A 1887-nucleotide genomic window follows, 5' to 3' on the forward strand; every position below is an offset into this window, starting at 1 on the left:
AGTAAATCAGACCCCCCCCCCCACTCTCCATCTCACAGCATCCTTAGGTTTCCCGCGGGGCTCACGCGGCCCAGAACTGAGGCCACCCACCTCTCTCACCTCAGCCCCTACCTGGGCGACATCACCTCTTCACTCCAGCTCACTCCAGGGTTCCCTCCATTTCTGAAAGACCTCAAGCTCCATCCTCTCCAAAAACAACACAGCCTTCCTGGGACCCGTGACTCTCTCTCTGCCCTGTTTCTCTGTTTATTCTTTCACAGCACGTACCATCTGCATTCACATCTCTGGCTGCTGACTACTTCAGTCGCCTCCCTCTCCAGAATAAAAATGGTAATGATTTGTCTCTCTTATTCATGGCCATTTACGCACCACTTAGGACTGCACTTGGCAACGAGCAGGCTTTCAATACCCTTTTGCTGAACGTGTGTGCGGACAGAGGAAGGCAGGAATGGATGCTGAAAGATGCTCCTGCTGCGTCCTGAGGATCACGCAACACCCCTCTGCATTACCTCCCACTGCACTGGCTGTACCAGTCACCCCGCGCCTGGAGGGCTGGGCCCACCTGTGGACGCCTCACGGGACCAGAGCCAAGTGGAGAGTGCTGGGAGTGTGTGGAGAACGCAGCCTCTGTGAATAAGCCATGAGGGCTGGCCCGGTGGAAGAGACTGTGCTGGTTCCGTGTGGTCCCGAGAGGTGGAAGCACAGGGACTCGTGCTTTTTGCCCATTACGATAACTCCGACCAATTATTTGGTTCTTACCGTACTCACTTTACATGCCTTATCTCCTTTCAGCCTTTAAACTGCGCTGCAGAGTAGAATCACTGTCTTCCATCACAACAAAAGGAGACAACACTACATGCCCTTCCCTTAGCCTGAAACAGCTGTCTCTAGTTCTCCACCAGGCCAATTCCTGGTCATTTTCCAGGTCATCTCCTCAGAGAAGTCCTCCCTCACCCTCAAGACCACACCAGGTTTTAGGTTCCCAGCGGACCGGACCTCGCACTCATCCCTCGCAGTACTTGCTGTGACAGTAAACACATCGTTTCTGTGTAAACACTTGATCAGTGCAGGTCTGCCCTCCACCATCCAGGACACGAGGCAGGGCCCGGCTACCGCTGCATCCCCTAGTGCAGTGCCCAGACTGTGGCAGCCAGGAGTTAACCATGCGTCTAGGGAGTGAATGGAAAACCCAGGCCCCGATGGACTGCTAAGGCGCTGCCGCTAGCGGAGGGGGTCTGGGATGGAACCCAGGCCTGTCTGACTCCCTGCGGTGTCCGAATGGTCAGAGTGGTCTGAATGGAATGGAGAGGAGCGTGTGCCCGCCCTGGAAGAGCAGAGAACTAAGCTGCAGGGCTCCTGGGCGGGGTGCGCTAGAGGGGCCTTGGGCACCTGTTGAGGTGGTGGTGGGGTTCCCTTCCATCCTGGAGACATGCCAGTCCCTCGGGGTTCAGGACTCACCAGAGCTTGCTCGATAAGCAGGCAGAACAGGATGGCGTTTCCCACCTCCCTCAGACTCTGGAACACGTCGGTTTTGAGCTCTGCATACTCGATGATGTCCTTCAGCTGGTGGTGGAAGAACTCCAGGATCCCTGGGAGATGCAGGGGGATGGTCAGCTGGAGGTTCATGCTAATTACTATCTGCAGGATCTCATGTAATACTCATAACAATACCATGGACTAGGCACAGTTACCCCCATTTTCAAATGAGGCTCAGAGAGGGTAAGTGGCGCGTCCACACTCACACAGCTAAGTGGCGCAGCTAGGAACGAAAACTAGAGCTTTCAGCCCCAGCCCTTTCCTACTCTGATTCACACTGACCCAGGGCCGGACATCTTGGTATTCAGAAAAAACCCCTGGTGCCAAACTCATAGTCTCCACCTTTCCCTA

The 1887-nt window shown here is 55.1% G+C and overlaps 1 protein-coding gene across 3 annotated transcripts in view; it reads right to left on the reverse strand.

Annotated features, from left to right (window-relative positions):
- Nucleotides 1-1887, reverse strand: part of CYFIP2 (cytoplasmic FMR1 interacting protein 2) — a 133714-nt gene that overhangs the window by 33212 nt on the left and 98615 nt on the right. For all 3 annotated transcript variants that reach the window (XM_007447124.1, XM_007447125.1, XM_007447126.1), the window contains one exon: nt 1459-1589. In XM_007447124.1, the coding sequence (XP_007447186.1) occupies nt 1459-1589 (131 nt within the window). The remainder of the gene's footprint in view (nt 1-1458; nt 1590-1887) is intronic.

This window comes from Lipotes vexillifer, unplaced genomic scaffold, assembly GCF_000442215.2.
Source record: "Lipotes vexillifer unplaced genomic scaffold, Lipotes_vexillifer_v1.1 scaffold194, whole genome shotgun sequence".
NCBI lineage: Eukaryota > Metazoa > Chordata > Mammalia > Artiodactyla > Lipotidae > Lipotes > Lipotes vexillifer.